The sequence below is a fragment of the Brienomyrus brachyistius genome, chromosome 10 (genome assembly GCF_023856365.1).
Source record: "Brienomyrus brachyistius isolate T26 chromosome 10, BBRACH_0.4, whole genome shotgun sequence".
In the NCBI taxonomy this organism is placed as follows: domain Eukaryota; kingdom Metazoa; phylum Chordata; class Actinopteri; order Osteoglossiformes; family Mormyridae; genus Brienomyrus; species Brienomyrus brachyistius.
Window position 1 is genome coordinate 9184856 of NC_064542.1, and position 16888 is coordinate 9201743.

At 40.9% G+C, this 16888-nt stretch overlaps 1 protein-coding gene across 1 annotated transcript in view; it reads left to right on the plus strand.

Moving 5' to 3' along the window:
- Positions 1–16888, plus strand: part of pdlim7 (PDZ and LIM domain 7) — a 43674-nt gene that overhangs the window by 20060 nt on the left and 6726 nt on the right. Inside the window, exons 3-10 of the mRNA XM_049027566.1 lie at positions 726–877; positions 8689–8716; positions 9823–10016; positions 10587–10602; positions 11723–11739; positions 12104–12139; positions 13738–13898; positions 14246–14282. Coding sequence (XP_048883523.1) covers positions 726–877; positions 8689–8716; positions 9823–10016; positions 10587–10602; positions 11723–11739; positions 12104–12139; positions 13738–13898; positions 14246–14282 — 641 coding nt within the window. The remainder of the gene's footprint in view (positions 1–725; positions 878–8688; positions 8717–9822; positions 10017–10586; positions 10603–11722; positions 11740–12103; positions 12140–13737; positions 13899–14245; positions 14283–16888) is intronic.

Genomic DNA, 16888 nt, shown 5'->3' on the forward strand with positions numbered 1-16888 from the left:
GATAGATTGGAGTCTCACACTGTAACCCAATTTATTGACCCCATTTGTCACAATTAAGCCACATTGAGATTGTAAAACTCTTTTCTCAGCTGACAAGATGCTAAACAGTAATAGGTCTGAAATCTAGTAACTGCAGTAGATAAACCTGAAGTAAGTGAATTTTCCCTGAATAAGAAAGTGAATCCCAGGTGATGTGTAACTTGAGTAATCGTCATTTCGCATCGCTATGCAATCTATAGAGGCAGCTGGATTTAAAGATGAGGACTGGAAATTAATTAGGACTTGGTCTTCTGGTATTGATTTGATGTGTAAAGGTGTTAGCTTGAAGTTCCATGGCAGAAGATGACTTCAGCATAAAAGAATGCATGCCTAGGTCTGTCTTCATGTGGGATAAATCAAAGATAAGACCGGGTCCAATATGTCTGTTAGCCCCCTGACAGCATGGTGACTTAGTGGGGCTGAGAAGGCGAAACTCATTTCAGTTATATACAGAGGAATACTTTTAAATTTAAACTTGACATGTAATAAATAATGTAACATGATTTTGATGTTCAGATGATGAATGGGTCAGTATTGAAATTGATGTGGTGAATGTTAAGTGCTATTATAAAATCCAGGCTTTTGCTATTGGAATCTGTTATTCTGGTGTTACAGTTGAAATGGGAATAGTGATGGTTCAGTTTATATGGGTAACGGAAAGGCCGACTGCCTTATCTCACCCACAGCTCACCCCGGGGGGGAAGGCAGTCCAGGCGGGCGTGGGAGTTGGGGACTACGTGGTGTCTATCGGGGACGCCAATGCTGAGGAGATGACTCATGTGGAGGCACAGAACAAGATCAGAGCAGCGACGGATGCTCTAGCTCTGTCCCTCAGCAGGTGAGACACCTTATGCCATATCACACCTACATTTTCTCTTGTGAAAATCATGGAGGTGAGCAGACACAGAATGGGGCTCATTTTCAGCCTGGGAGTTTTGTGCCCAAGACCAGCTCATTTTCTCTTCATTCTGGGGAACTTTGATAAACGATGCCTCTTCTTGTCTTATTATCCCGAGTTAAATTTAGTGCACATTTATTTCAAGAAGGAAATAAATAATAACTAGTGTATTGAACTGTTCAGTCAGACTTACTTTTTCCACCCCACCTGGGGCCTGTACTATGAAACGGTGTTACTGGCTTATCGGGGTAAATTGTTGAATTTAAGGTAGGTTTTGGCAAAATGTAAGTGAACGAATCCATTTAAACTGTGGTACCTTAAATTCAACAAATTCCAATTACCCCGATAAGCCAGTTACCCCGCTTTGTAGTACAAAAACACTGTCTAGTACACTGTAGTACACTGGTCTCTAACATTCATCGTTGAAGAAACTTCCAGTGATTGGCAATAGCAAGCAATTAGTTGTGGCTCCTCTGCAACCTCGCCCTGAGTGCACTCAGTGCTAAATGACAAGCGGCCACACTGATGCATGTGCTGCGTATTTTCGTGTTTCTCTGTGCAGAGCAATTACGGTCTATTGTATGTGTATACGTGTGTGAGAGAACTCGCTGGTTAGCATTCTGAAGCGTTATATAATGTAAAATTACCAGTGTTGGGTATTTCAGGTCCAAAAATGACAAATCCAGAGCAAGATTTTGTTTCTACCAACCGGGTGAGTACTAAGTACTCTGACTCTTTATGCTCAACTGGTTGGTAGAAACAAGATCTTGATCTGGATCTGTAGTTTCTGAACCTGAAATGCCCAACACTGAAAATGACGTTGTTTCTGACCAGCTCAATTTTAAACCTGTCATTTTTTTTATGACTGGCACAACAGCTAAGAAGGCCACCAGGAATTCTTCCAATTGGCCTCTTCAGGCCCCCAACGCTGCTCGAGCTCTTGCATGAATCTCTGTCCGTACACTGCGTGTTACCTGCTATATTTTATTTTATGTATTTACTTAAAACATCAGTATGGAAAATCTTCATCGTTTACAGACACTACCCTGATATTTTGTGTGAGAGTTGTATTTACATTTGGATCTCTCATATGTCCTCATAGCAGCTTTCCAAGCAAAATACTATGGCAGAAATAATTGGTTGAAAAGGCAGTTATGAAAAACTTTGTCAATCATATAAAATCTCAATAAGGGAAAATAACTTGTGAAAATACCTTTATGATTATCTTGTCACTATTAGACTTTGTTACTGTTTTGAGTATTTTGACCAACCCCCATCTGAAAGCATGATATTCAGAATGATCGAGATATTCTTTGTGATTCTCATTTATCTGTTTCTTGTTCCTTTCTACATGAACTGCCTCAGCTTCATAGTTTCTCCCAGGGAGGACAGTGTACTTGTTTCTATGCTCCTGTGTTTTTCAGCTGTACTTTAGGCAGATTCTAAGCTTGTTACCCTCCTTCTGTCCTTTCACTATATGGAAGGATAGAGAAAGAAAGGAAGGAAAAAAATACATAGTAATGTCTCTTGGAAGTTTTGCGACTACCCATTGAGCAATGGCCAGTAGATTAACTGGAACGTAACTGAGATACAGAATGGGAATCTTTTGAAATTCAAAACTAGGACAATATCTCCCACTTTACGCAGTATTTTGTCAGGCAGACTCCACGCTCTCTCCTTTATGGACGAGGAATTGTGTGTGTTGCATTTATAGCTAAATGTATTGTAGCGCCATACAATCTGGTTAGCATTATAGAGAATTAGTGGAGGGATGAATTTGTGGAACTATGGTGATAAAATAAGCCGGCTCGTCGACATCACTCTTACCCTCAGTGTTAGGCCTTGGGGATATTTCATTGTTTATAAAGAGATATTTCAGTGTCCACAGTAATATTGAATATGAACATTTTTTTTAACAATATTGCTCTTTGTAGTGCTGATTGAACATTGGATGACCACCTAAAAATATTTCAACAGTGCACTGCCTGCCTCTCTGCAGGAGTGCGTACCCTTTATGTAGACATTATGCTGCTTAACAGCTCAACGCTCCATAGCTTTCAGTGCATTGTAATTGGCATACGAGGCATTGTTTAAAGGCTATGGCGCTAGCTCACCATAGCTAATTATATGAATAAAAGTCACGTGATGGGGACAGCTGTAGCAGTCGCTGCAAAGATGCATGAACAGCACTTCATAAATCTTTGATCTGTTGAGTGAAATCGAGAAATATAAGCAGTGACAGCATCGGTCATGCGACCTTAAACTACCAACGTAGGGAAGCTTAAAATATGCATTAATTATATTACTAATTCAAAGGTCATTTTACACAGGATATTTAATAATGACTCGTTTGCATAAATCAACAAATCTTTTCACTTTGCTACCTTAAGACTAAAAACACAGGGCACCGGCCCCAGATTACATATTTATCATTATTTTCTAATGACTGGAAGGGAACCTGTAGAGTGGTGTTTGTCGTCTTGTACTAAGGATTCTGTACATTCGCTTCTACACTTAGAGGCCCTTAGCAGGATTGGAAGAGAGCAGCACACAATACTCTACCTTTTGGGGAGGAATAATCTTATATGGTCAATTACCTGATGTCTTTGTTTGCTCATGCAGTAAATATGCTCTGATTAACCAAGGTATGGCATAACTGCAGGTCCAGTGATTATACTGGTCTAAGAGCGACTATTGTGTCAGTTGTATCCGCTTCCCTGTTATTTTGTTTTCAGGGGTGAAGATTCAGAGCATGCTGTTTAATTTCAGATCAGCGGGCCTGTTTCGTTTTAGTTTGTCATTTCGTCACGAACAAAAACATAAACAATTCCATTTGTGCTGAATTTAGAAAATCAGTAGCAACAGAATACACACTTTTTTCACTTTTGTTTCCATCTACAAATAAAGCAATGCAGAGCCAATGCTCAGCGATTTTGGGGGGGGGGGGGGGGGGTTTCCAAGGGGCTCATTATACAACATACCTGAAGCTCCCCTATAAGGAAATGATGCTGATGGTTGCTGGCTTATCCTTGGTCTTGTGGTAATTTTTTTTCCCTCAATTTTAACTTGAAAAAATATATAATCCATATTCATGTATTTATTAATATTTAAGGGTACAACCCCGGTGACCAGTAGTTGTACCCTGAAAGATATAAATTGGTACCCTTTCAGCATTATAGTATTGTCACCCTCTGCTATGAACTCACGACAAAAGCATTATTAAAATTTCTTGGCTTAAAGGTTCCTTCTGGCAGTATTACAAAATAATGATGATAGATTCCCAAAATCCATATGAACAAAATTTGTCCCATTCCTACATCAGATTAGTGTTTCAGTGAATGTTTGGATGCTTTTTAATTTGTCCAATTTTCATGTGACCGTTTTACATTCATCCTTTCATAAGACTCTGCCTTGGCCGCTGAATTTTCCTTAAAGGGAGCCAACACAGACTGCCAAGAACTCAATTTGGTTATTGCATGTCAAAGGTGATTTACTCACCGCAACCCTCCGACAAAGCAATGTAAAGAAATGACAGGGAATGTGTGTCTTTCTGTAATGAAATAACAAGTGTCATTGCATGTTGGTGTTTGTGCTTCAGCTGCTGCTAGAATGAAGTCAAATATGAGCAGCATGATAATAGGAAGGACTGAGCTATAGGTCATAAGTTGCTGAAAACGAAATTTTACATTTCGTGATTGAAACTAGTGGGATTCTTTATCTCTGCAGTCTATCAGTCTCTGAAATATAATGACACTGAAACTGTGGGTAATAGGCTACTGCCCTCTTTATTTTAATGAATATGGCCACTACAGGCTCAGTGTTGTCCTCTGGCTCTGCTGGCACCTTCCATCCTTGCTTAATCAAACAAAGCATTGAAGACTCACTCCTTTGCCATCGTGACTTAAATGTAATGAAATCACAAAAGAAAATCTCATGCAACCTCTGATGTATTGACTAGTAGGAATATACTTATTTTTCCTTCACATCAGAATCCAGTTTAGCAGTTTGTCGTCAGTAATCCGGTTGATTTTTGTACCTTTAACTAGCAGGCATTTAAAATCTGCAATAAAGTGGGGAAAAAAGGATAAATCGCCCGTTTTATATTTTGGTTCTTCATTCGTAATTTTTTTTCTTTCCTCGTTTATTGGCAATGGGAACAGGTTAATTAAAATGGTCATTTTAGATACCACACATTTCCCATGCTAATTAATACATTACCAAGTTCAGTGCAGTTTGTGTTGCCTAAGTGCTGTTTATAAATTGCATTTTAAGATCCTGTGTTTGACTTGCTAATTTAAAACTTCCACCTGAAAGTGGAAGATTATGATTTTCTTTTTCTTTAGTTAAATTTTTGCTGAATAAAATGGCAGATCAGCAGAAGTTGTCAGTTGTAGCTGAAAACAGGTTGTAAAGTCATTTTGCTCCGGAGTTCTGAGTTGTGTCTGAGACTGACAGTCATGGTTATTTTGACACTGGAATGTGGTAACTTTTTGGTACCTGCTATAAAAATAGTATAACCTGAGAGCAGTCATTTGCGAGGGTCAATCCATCATCTCACGTTGACACAAAGTACAAAAAGCTTCTTCGTGAAAAAGCGTTATTAGTGAACATGCATGTTGTGTTGTTTAAACTGTTAAGTTCAGTGCTCTGCAGCATCACTAGTAATTTGAAGATGCACTTGGCCACTCGTAAAAAACCGAGTGGAACAGAGTGCAGAAATTTGAATTTAAAACTGGGGTTGTTCCAAGCAGAATTAATTCTTTGGTTCCATTGGACCCCCAACATTATCCTAAACTGATTCCATTGCAAAATGTGTGTGCTTATTAATGCATACATATATATACACGCCAGATGTAATGTCACTGTACTTTTCTTTGCACAATATTCTACCAGTATCCAGAAAAGTTATTCCTAACTTTAAGTAGTGAATTGGTGACTTGATTGAAATGGTTAATGGATTCATATTTTAATATGCACCTAAAACATTAAAATAATACAACATTTAAGTAAAACCAAGTATAATCTTGTACTGACTTACTTGTACAACAAGTAAACTCTGGATGAGAACTTAATATTCACATTGAAACTGAAGGTGTGTGAGAGCCATGCAAGGCATGATATGTGGAAAGACTAAAAAAGAGGAAGATTCTTTTTCTTCTGAATGTGTAGTAAAAATTGGTCCTTTTTCCACTTCTACTTGAGAGACCTTGAATCCCTGATAGATTTCCTGTTTCTTTATGGAAATGCGTGTCCCTTTTTCTGGGTGTCTGTGGTAGTATTCATTGGCTGAAAAACGGTACTTCCATTTGAAATGTTAATCTGGAAAATGGACGTTTCTGCAGAAGTGTTTATAGTTTATGCGGACGGGGTGTCTTTATGAGAACATCAGCCACATAAAGGCAGCATGTGTAACACCATCCGTAAGCACAGAGTATATCCCAGTTCTACTGAATATATAAGGATTCTTCATATGTTTCCTCAAGTTAGTCCTGCGCTCACAATACCTTTTTAAAGTCAACATCACTTTTATATACAAACCTGAATATCAGTGTGAGGACCAGGACATATCGCAGACGTTTCTTGTGCTTACTGTGCTCAGCAGTTTGAGCAAGCCAGAGCCCCCAGGAAACAGATATGCTTCTTCCCTTCTCTCCTTTATCGAACGGGGCCTTCTCGTGCGTCATCTGCGGCATGCATGAAGAACTCGCTTTCTGCTGGGGTACGTGAGATAAGGCTGACGCGTCCAGCTTGCCACAAGGAAAAATAAGCCGTGTTCAGCATCCTGTTTACAGCATGCCGACTGTCACCACAAACCTATGATCTTGCACTTGATCATCCAAGTCTGTCTCTTCTCCAGACAGGCAACACGATCTGTGGCACACAACAAAGAGGTCGGCTATAAAATAGTATTAGCGTTTGAGGAGGAACCAAGATGCATCCTGGTGACAGTAACGTTATCTGAATTAGTTTTTTTTCCTTCTGCTGCTGCACAGAACAAACAGCATCAGCGTGTGAAACCTACTGTCAATGCATCTGCATAAGATGAAGTGCAGAAAGCAGAATGCTGTTTTCAGATGGGGGCGACGGGGGAGTAAAAAAAACCCTCAAAAACGTAGCATGAAGGCACCGATTTTAACAGTTTATTGGTCACCAGATCTCAGAAGGCTGACGTAGCGTTTGAGCAGTGGGTATGAACACTAGCCGTTCACAGCATTCTTACGCTGTGATGTAACGGGGGCTGTGTGTGATGCAAGGATATTGTTTGGTGCTTACGTTTTTGGAAAGAATTGAGGTAAGCAGATGTTTTTGCTTTAGTCATTTTAAGGGCTTTAGGAACACAGATGTGGCTTCTCTGCTTTTTTTCCCCCCCAAGAGCACAAGACTGTGGTTTTCTTTAGGCTTGTTTATTATCATTTTCAGCATATATCAATCTGAGCTGGCTAACTTCATTTCCAAATGATGTGCCATGACTCATGTCCTGGACTAATGATTTGGAAAAGTGATGTATCTGTTAGAGAAAATAAATGTACTGTGGTTCTTGTTCTAGCGTATAAAATTATAGTGCCAGTAGGGCTTGCAATCCATAACATCCTGGCAGCCATTTCGTAGTTGTTGGTATCAGTGCTGTATGTCAGTGGGAGTTATATGAGCACGCTCAGCATTCCAGCTCTTTCTCTGGAACATAAAGCTGTGGGTTTTGCACAACAATCAGATCACTAACGGTTAAGAGAGCTTTACTTCGAAGTGTGCATCTCAAAAACTTCCTTGCCCATTTGTTTAAAAAAATAAATGTACATCTTACTGATGGGCCAATAGGAAGCGAAAGCATGGATGTGACTCTCGAGCACCTGCAACTTGCAGGCCGGTTTTTGTGTTTGAAGATTCTGGGTAATGTTCACTCAGGGGCTGCTGTTTAATCCTGTCAGATATCTGTAGTGATTCAGCTCCTCAACTTCCCCAAGTCATTTTGTCTGAATTTGCCTTTATGGCAGTTCCATCACTTTCTGCCTCTAACTGGATTCAGATGAGTTAATGTCGCACGTCCCATATATTAATTCTCTCTGGAATCACCTGTCTCCATGCATGAGCGAACTGGTGCATGCAAGAGAGGTTTTTTTTTTTTTTTTTTAAAAGATCTGTCAGAATAATTCAGAGGCAAAAAGCTGGAGCCAATTCTCATTTTGAGTGTTGGCTAGAAGAACTGGCAGTAGTGGTTAAATGGCACACCTCAATCACCTGAACTGCAATTTGTAAAACGACCATGAACACCTTCACTGGCCTGGTGTCACCTTTCAAAATGCTGTTTATGCAACGGCAGTGGGAGCTGCTATATATAACACGAGGCTGGAATATCATGTACAGTCACCCAGTCACCGAATCTTTCCTATTCTCCCTATGTGTTCCTTACTTTAATGACAGTATCCACCACGATGGGTCTGCTTTCTTCAGGTTATTTATTTGCTCCATAAAACCTACTGCCTGTTTTTTCAAATGAAACATTATACCTGATATATGTCCCTAGTTAAATGTCCATTATATACACACATTTTTCTTTTGTGTTGTACTGATATTTTAATATGAACTGATATGGAAATGTGACACATAATTGCAGTTCTATCTGACCTGTACTTTTTTCCCTCATTTTCCTTTCACAATGTGGTGTGCTGTCCTTATGACTGAAATGTTAGGCTGATGTTAGGGGAAGGGAGTCTGATCAGCCTCTCATTTCAATCCCAACCTTTCTCTTGCAGATCTTTCGCTTCAGGAACAGAACAGAAGGTAAGACCGCTAACTACATCTCGCCTCGTGAAGGTTGATTAATGCTTTCACAAAGTAAGCAGCAGAGAACCTACATGCAACGATGGCTTCACACACCATCATCTGAATGCAAATGTCTCCATATTGGTTCCAGATCTTTATATAATTTTGGAAATTTTGAATAATAAAAAGCACATTTTATTTACCCGACATCTTTGTCAGTTGAGTAATACAGCATCCTTAACCATACTTTGTCAAAGCATTATTCACCATTTTCTGTACCATTTGTGGAATGAGTGCTTCTGCAAACAGCTGCGGCGGAATATTTTGAATGGAATCTTTTGCGTATTTCTCAGAATCCACTCAACTTGATTAGGCGCTCGTCCCTTATTGCGAGCTGACTGTTCCCAATAATTAAGGCCAGTTTGTACCAGACAAAAAAGATCTGGAGAGCTACATGGTCCAACATTATCCGCACTGGGGGTTTGTGCACAAATAATTTGGAAATCGGGGGAGAAAAAATCTGCCTGAGAAATGTGCATTCTGTTTGCTGCAAGGACTTATTAAAGTGCCAGAAATACAAATGGTGGAAGGACATTTTAATTTATGACATGTAGCTACCTGGAGCATTCAAGATGTAATCACCAGTTCCGCCATCCGTCTTCTTTCCAAACACTATATTATAAACTATTTTTAGAAGACAAATTTAGTCCCCATTTCCTCACTTAGGTTTTGAATACCCAGGCAGCCACAGGTCTCCTTAACTGGACCAGATGTTTTGGGGAGCTAGTTGACTTGGTAGGCCCCCAACCTGAACATCTGGCATGCAGGCATCCAGCGAGCACCCTTTGTGTGTCCTTAGTGTGAACAAATTTGAAAGATGACAAGTGTGTGAAATTTAATCACACATATTAGGTTTGTTACTTTACCAGTCCGTACAGTTGAATTTTCATGGATTTTTAAATTTTTTTAAAGAACAGAACCCCACAACATGTCATCTTCACTTTTGTTAAAGGAATAAAGTGACTGAAATGTTGCTGGCCTGCTCAGCCTTGGTTTGTCTGTGTGCCATGTCTAACCGCATGGTGTTGCTCGTGTGCCCCTTGTTGCCCCTCTCCCTTACTCAGGCCGCACCTCCTTCCGCCTCCAATCAGCCAAAGTACTCCTTTGCACCCAGCACAGCCCTAAACAAGATGGCTCGGCCATTTGGTGTTGGGGGCGGCAACACCAGCACACAAGCGGTGGTCAAACCCATTGCTTGCGCCCCAAAGTTTGACCTGGGCTCCAGGGCCTCGGTCAGGGTGCTTCAGCCACATAACGGGTAGGTAACTCAAGCCTGACTGAAATCAGGGGACGCTTGCAGGTATACAGGTGTGGCTGTGCGCTGGTTCCATTGCTTATGTGAAAATGGTGAAGGAGAAAACTGTTCCACCTGGAGGTAGTAAAATTTTATGTCAGCAAAGGTTTTGGACCACTAAAAGGCCATGACAAGCCCAACTTTCAGCAGAGTCTGGGTACCCTGCAGAATGTGCTGGTATCCTTCCCCCTCTCCCCTTTGTGTTAACACAAAGCAGATAAGATTGGATTGTGGTTTCCACCTAATTAAATAGAACAAATAATAGCTATGTTGTTTTTTGAACTGTATAATGCTTATTATTAACTCTAAATGTTTTTAAATTGTGTGGTTTTCTCTCTTCACACTGTTGCTCTAGTGTTAATGGATTTGTGTTTAAGCATCAGTAGTCTGTCATGCATTTACATTTGATGACCTAAGGTCTGACCAATTATCTTCTGAGCACAATCTTAAGAACTTTTGTATGAACTGTGAGCATCTTTGATTAATTTTTTTCCCCCTCTTATATATTTTTCCTTTATTATTATTCTCATGCAGGGCTGGAAACATTTGTGTAACATGTCTTGTTTCTGTTGTGAAGTGAATGAACAGGGACCCAAACAGGGAAATGGTAACAGAGGGCCTGTGCTTCTGGTCAGGCATTGGTGCGGGAAAGGGTTAAGTGGGCTTGGCGTTTGGCAGAGTTTTCTCATTTCTGTTTTTAGTGCACTGTGCTCCCCGCCCCGAAAATGTGCTGAGCCCTGAATGTGCTTTTACTGGAGGGGCGCTTGATCACGTAACAGCCTTACTTGGAGAGTGCATCTTGTATGTAGCTAAATCTGTTTGTCCAGCCCAGGGTATTAGCCGAAGTTTTAATCCAAGTACCTGTTTGTTTCATAAGTTGTCATAGTTTTTTTTTTTGTCTTTGTACGTGTAGTTTAGAAGTTTTTCATTTTTTATTTAACTTTCGTGGCAGAAGAGCTCTGTTCTTATTTAAGGACAGAAAAGGAGAACCCTGATTTGCTCTGTTAAGTACCAGATTAGGGAACCATAGGGAATTTTTTTGGACATTGAATCAAATCAAACAAACAGAAGGAAAGGAGAATGTCTTCAGAAGTTGCAGGTAGCCAGAAGGTCAGTGCTGCTTTACGTCGTGGACTGGCCAGCTTGCGCTGTTCCTGTCTCATGCCGATTGGAATTCCGAAAATATTATGGATCAGCTTTGTGTGGGGGAAAACTAAGATGATATTGCTTTTGATGTGAAATGCATGCAAGTTGAAGTATTGTGCAGAAAACAGGCCTGGCACTTGTTTAAATAGAAGGGGCAGAAATGTACCCAGTTTAACTAGATTTTCTATAATGACAGTAGTTTTGTGGACTGGGTTGTGCAAACTCTAAATCAGAGGATTCAGATAATTTCTGAAATGCATGTGTGAAGCCTGGGTGGGGCTGGGGGTTTCATTTAGGGCACTTCAGTAGCTTATGATTGAGAATGATGTGGGGGAGCCTGTCACCTTTGTCAAGACGTGCTCCTCGTAATCTGCCTTTTTTCTGCATCCCATTGTATTTGATTCCTGCCTCCTACTCTTTGATTTTTAAATGCATTATTTCTCCAGACTGATCTTTTCATCCTTTTCCCCTCTCTCGCTCACTCTCTCTCTCTTTCTCTCTCTCTCTATCCCTATATACTACAGCTGGATGTCCTTGACAAGTCAGTGACCTTTTCTTTAATAAATTTGCAAAATCTTTAATGAGCTGTTATCGCCATCATCTAAATTTGATTGTACAGTGTTGCTACTGCTTGGAACAAGTTAGTGATGAGATTTAATGAATTAACTCTTCGTTTTTTTTATTTTTTTGCCCAAAACCTGCCATTCTTTAAAGTTTGCTTTCTAAAAAGAAAGGATCATTATTCAATCTCTGCAAAGAAACCCCACAGATGTCGTGATATGGAATTCATTGCCACTGGTTGTTGAGAAATACATAGTCAGATTAATAATTATGCGTATAATTCTCTTGTGTTTTTGCTTCTGCTGTGTCCTGTGTCTTTATTTCCTGCTGTCCCTGTTTCTCAGGGGGGACGCTTACATTGAGATGCTCCCTGAGACCAAGTAGGGGCACGCTGCACTCGGCTCTGCTCTGTATTCGCGTGTTTGCTCTTGCTGGAGCACCCTGCTAACATTGTTTAATTTTTGTGTCAGTCTCATTTGGGTTGCTGTCTGTTGTATAAACCAGGGACACAAACTCGGTATGCTGAGAATTTCGCAGCCTTGAAATGAAACTTCACAACCGTACTTAGTAAGACTTATCTGTTCCGACTTAAAATTCTGAATTGGCGGTGACAGGCTGGCAAATTTTGGATGCTGTGAAATATGTCAACACCTTCCAGCTTTTCTTTGTACACCGCGGCAGGTTAAAAACGTTTCATTGCATTAAATCTTGAGAATTGAACCACTCCCGTTATCCTCTGCCCTGGCTCATATATTCTGTTGAACTTTTCTTTGGTTTTGCCGACATGGTTTTGGCTGCATGCTTTGTCTGCTTCGGTTCTCTGGCAGTACAGGCTCCTAATCCAGCATGAGTGGTTGGCACTGAGATCTCCCATGTTGTCAGGGATTGGTTTGCCTCACAGTATGCAACTTTGATCCCTGCATGTAGCATAATATTGGTCATTGTTGTGTTTCACATCGTCTTCCTGAATTACTCGCGTGTGTGTGTGTGTGTGTGTGTGTGTGTGTGTGTGTGTGTGTGTGTGTGTGTGTGTGTGTGTGTGTGTGTGTGTGTGTACGTACATTGTTAAAAGAAATTAATGTGTGCATAGGATATTGCTGTTTGTTGGTGATGATCAGGTAACAGGCTTGACACTATGAAATATAACGCGAGTAATGGTTGCATAATCATCTTAAATATATATCGGCTCTTTCATCATAAGAAAAAAATGTCATTCCTCCCAAAGAGTCTCCTTCTTTCACTGCCATGTTTCCAGACTGGTTAAAACTCGCGATGTTGCTTTTATATGGTTATAAGACCTTGATGTGGCCGTGAATCACAAAGTCACATAGATAACCCATTCTGCTGAACAAATGTGTAAAATTTAGGCAAACATAGTGTAGCCTATCGTTTAGTGCTCTTGTACAGTACAGATTAAGTGCGGATTTCTGTTTCACTGCTGCACACCGAGAGGAAATTAAATAAGATGCTGTATTCACTCTTTAGAAGTAATTTGCATTAAAACATTTTACAGAAAATCAGTTTCATAATTTTTTTTTACTGTTTATCACCTCCACTTTTTGGCAGCCTATATATTGAACTGTTTCCGCCTCATGCTGTCTATAGGTATTAGCCACATGCATAAATGACAAAATATTTTGCCTATACCCCTAATGGTGGTGCTTGTATAAGAAACACAACTGTCATTTATAAGGGAGAATTTATTGCACATAACCACAACGCCAGGATAGACATGGACAGTGGGTCGTCATATGACTGGCAGTGCTGCCCAATCTCCTGCACGCTTACTGTACTGCAGGTTATAAAAGGTGTTACCATGCCATCCCTCAATGCATGAAATGCTGTGATTTACTTTGGCACGTCCAAAATCTTTCAAGTTTGACTTCAGTTTCCATGAAGAATATCTGTGGGCCAAAAACAAAGACTAGCCCCCTAACCCCCCCCCCCCGCTCCCCGCCGCGCCTTCGCCGGCACCTAGTTCCAGGCACGGTCTCCGGGCAGAGGGCGCGCCTTGCTTCATCCCCAATGACCGTGGCAAGAAACGTCTGATCGAAGACACGCAGGACTGGCAGCCTCGCACGGGCACCACCCAGTCGCGCTCCTTCCGCATCTTGGCCCAGCTCACAGGCACTGACTTCAGTAAGTCAGGGAGGCGGGGCCTTCCCCCTCTGAGGGACCCCCACGTTGCTGTTGGGTGGCCAGTGCATAGCATCAAGAATTTGCCATTCACATTGTGAGATTTAGCTCACAAAGGGTTTGATTAAGTGTTTATTGGCATGGGATTCTGCTATACGGGTTAACTAGATTTGTGAGCAGATGGTGGCAGGTCCAAGTCCATCAAGGCACCACTGTGTCCTATAAGCGAAGATGACGCGTGTTCCCCAATTATCACACACATGTGGACTTCAGTATTTTAGTATTTGTTAGTTAGTAGAGTTGCAAACACCCATGAAATGATCTGATGTTTGTTTATTCTGACTCATCAGTGCAGGACCCAGATGATGAGAACCTGAAGAAGTCCAGGTAAAGCATGGTTGTGTTCTGGTGTAGGCTGTGATCCATGAGTATAAGCTGAGCTTTGGTCTGCAAGGTGCCAAAAGCGTAGTTACTTCTAAGGGAAACCCCTCCAGATCTCGTTGTTTTTATACAGATCACCATTGTGTGAGCTCTTGAGACATGACTTGCCAAAAATGTAAAACCAAGGCTTTCTTTGTCTCATGCATACTTTGTCATCTGGCACCGCAGGACTGTCACTTTGTATCTCTTTTCTTTCTCTCATTACACTTCTCCTCTCATCCCCCTTTTTCTTGTCCGCTGTGTTGTCTCTCTCTTCTTTCTTGGTTAGGGAAAAGTTCCTCACAGAAATTCAGAGTCCCCGCTATGCTAGGCTTCGGGACTGGCACCACAACAGGTCTGCCCGTTCCCTCAATGTCAAGACCTGAGTGCCCTCTGGGGCACCGCAGGATGGGCCCGTGACAGGACCTGTCTGTCCACCCATACGATGAGAAGCTCGGAACGCGTCAATTCAACTGACTTGAGTGGCTTCGGGAGGGAGTTTGAGGAATCTGAAAACAGAAAAATAAGTAAAAATAGAAAAATTGCAGGAAGCATAGATCACAGAACTTGCATACTGAGCCTACCAACAGATATCCCCCCACACAGGAATGCATGAGTGTTAAAAGTGCTGGTGACCTTGTGTAATAGATCTTTTTCCTTATTGCCAAATGTCTTTCAGTGTTCAGCAATAGGAATAACTCGCCCACCCCCTTTGCTGATTTCCTTTTGTGATTTTATTGTGCAGACACGTTGGTCCCTCCCCCTTTTTGCTCTGTCTTCTGAAACTGTGTATCATATTGATAATCCCTTGGATTCTCGTTTGGATTCTCCCTCTGGGGGGGGGAGAAAAACAGGGAAAAATTGGCAAATTGTTTGTTTTTTTGCTTTCATCAATACATAAAACATTTGAAAAAGATTGCGTTTCTTCCTCTGTTTTGTGTCCTCCTCTCTATATACACTGTCATATTTCACCCAAGTCAAGGGCTTATCTCAAAGGTATTGAAGTATTTTTAACCTATGAAATATGGGTTGTAAGTAGTCTCTTGGTGATTTGTTGTTTCCTCTTTCAACACGATCTGAGAATAGACTTTGGAAGCCCTTAGAATTGGTATGAATAGAAGCATAAAAGCCTCTAAAGTGGTTATCAGATTTTAACAAGGCTATTTTTTTGGTGTTTTGTCTCATTTGTTGTTAACTAAAAACAAAATGGATAAATGGTTTTGTTGAAGTTTGAGGGCTCGTGCATAATCTACCAACACAAATATCCACTAATGCTTGCTTTGTGATCACAAACACTGGTAACAAATTGTCGATATTAATGAGCAGTTAGTGCAATGATCCCGCTGTGCCAGTTTCTCAACGGGTGTCATTTTAATGCGGTTCCATTCCCGGAAGTGCCTTCTATTTTAATGCGATTTGACATTTTGTTGTTCATCCCTGCGGCAACGGCGCACACAACTTGACAGGTTACACCACACATTATGGTGCTTCTTGGCTGCTTTGAAAGTTTTGGCTACACTTTTCTTCTAATTCACTCCATTCACTTAGATTCTGCTTAATGAACTTATGCAGTCAGTCTCGATTTACCATAGTAATTCTAATTAAATAAATGGTCGAAGCATTATATTTAGGGAATTACACAAACTGGTGATGCTGAATGCTCGGTCTAGAACTCTAGTGATTTTGCACTGTTAATCTGGGGAAAGTAGATCTGTTAATATTTTCTATGCTTTTTAGTTTTATCAATATTTTTGCCAGGAATCTGTCAGCAGAGTGTTACCCTTCTCAAAATTGTACCCCTGAGTAAAACAAAAAATAGTCTATAGAATGGCTTAATTACTGTGTGATTTCCACATATGCTTGAAATAGCATTGTTATGGAGTTTCCTCACTACACCATATATCTGCCCAGTCAATAATGTTTATGCAAGCACCGAGTTCTGACCTGACCTTCCTGAGCTTGGCCATGCGCACACAGCGTGGACTCTAATGATCACATGAACAGCCTCTTACAGGCAGAACTCTTCCTTCATCCATTAATTCATTATTTGCAGCACATGCTCCAGCTTTACACGTCAATCATGGGTGACCGGTGACTTACGGGAGCAAATAATGCGTTTCATCCCCTTACCAATACATGACCTGTCTGTGGACACTGGTTGTCTTGTGCTGCATGTTAAGTGTTCTTTCAGTGTCGCCTCCATGCACATCACCAATGCATTAGTGGTGACTGTCTGGTGATGGAGCTTGATGTTGCTAAGGAGTAAACAGCCTTTAGCCTATAGCTTGTCAGTTCAGCTTTTACACTGTCAACACCACTGCGTCATGTCAGAACGTGGTCAGGAGGTTCTCCTCTTGCCTTCTGCAGTTCGACATGCCGTCAAGGGTAATGGGAAATATCACATGTTTCTCAATAGACTTACATCCCTTTATACCCACAGTTAGTTATTCTAGAGAACTAAGATTCTTTGGTATTAGGGCATGTACCATATGTAATTACGCTTTCTGCAGTGACGTTTTCCGGTTTTGTTTGTCAGTATCGGTAGTGGAAGTATCTGGTTTTATTCATTCACT